Source organism: Trypanosoma cruzi, genomic scaffold, assembly GCF_000209065.1.
Source record: "Trypanosoma cruzi strain CL Brener 1047053516409 genomic scaffold, whole genome shotgun sequence".
NCBI lineage: Eukaryota > Euglenozoa > Kinetoplastea > Trypanosomatida > Trypanosomatidae > Trypanosoma > Trypanosoma cruzi.
Genome location: NW_001849216.1, coordinates 417 through 1,388, shown reverse-complemented (window position 1 = coordinate 1,388; position 972 = coordinate 417). Strand labels below are relative to the sequence as shown.

The window sequence follows — 972 nt, the reverse complement described above, 5'->3', positions numbered from 1 at the left end:
GGCGTGCTGGATACCACCGACCCACTTGGCTGGATGGATGCCCTTTTGCTTTGACCCATCGATGTCGACGGAAGTCCTCCCCAGCGGCCACTAGTCAGCAGCGGTGACGGTAGGCCTGCCCCTCACCCCGAACTCCACAGTAGAAGCGGCAGTGACGTTGCTAGCAGTAGCGATGCCTCCTGCGACTCACTCGCCCGGGAGTCCTACCACTCATGCCGTTCCCTTTCCTTACAGCTGGAGGAAGACGAGGAGCAGTCGGCGCGTGGCGCACCCACCCTTGTGGACCGGTGGGGGAAGTTGACGCACGGTGCTGATGGTGTGCTGTTGGCGAGTTTCCTCTCCCGGGCAAATAACACGTCCCCGACGCAGACGCGGCGAAACAGCCCGGGACGAATCGCGGCGACGCTCCAGTGCTTGAACAGAGTCAACAGCACTGGCTGCATTATCGCCCGCCACTCCATCACACTGCACCCGCGGCCGGGGCTGACGGTGGAGATGCCGGAGGAGAATAAGGAGGAGTTTTGCGTCGAGCTTATGACACTCATGCAGCAAAAGTCGGATGGTAACAAGACTGCGAGAGGCTCTGGAGAGCTGCTCTTACCGCGTGGCAATTTCACGGACGCGGGGAGCAGTGCCAATCGTATTGAATTGGAGAGGGAGGAGGCGGGCGTAGTCGCGGCCTCCAGAGGACGCGGGTCCGTCAAACTCATCCTGCCCCCATCCGCCACACGTCCGCGCAGCTCTCAAGCTTCCGGGAATATGTTGGCGGACGTCCACCCGTTGTGTGCACCACGGCCAATAGAAGAGGAAGAGGAGCTGGACAAAGACGACAGGGAGCGGAACCCCCGGGTGAATCCGTTGGGCGCATCAGAGGAGGCGCCAACCGACATGGCAGCTCCCTCAGTAGCCGTTCCACTTCAAAGGCAAAAGGGCGTGGCCGATAAGGGACGAGCTGCTGGGAAAGTCAGGCCA

At 61.4% G+C, this 972-nt stretch overlaps 1 protein-coding gene across 1 annotated transcript, besides 1 other annotated feature; it reads right to left on the bottom strand.

The window, feature by feature from the left end:
• Positions 1 to 972: part of a sequence feature (areas not merged during assembly with more than two copies in the genome that could not be assigned to a particular haplotype) that runs on past the window's edge.
• On the bottom strand, positions 204 to 710 carry Tc00.1047053507755.10 (uncharacterized protein; the record flags this gene model as incomplete). The annotated part of the gene is made up of 1 exon (XM_797199.1): positions 204 to 710. One exon carries the CDS (start codon positions 708 to 710, stop codon positions 204 to 206), a length of 507 nt encoding a protein of 168 aa, XP_802292.1.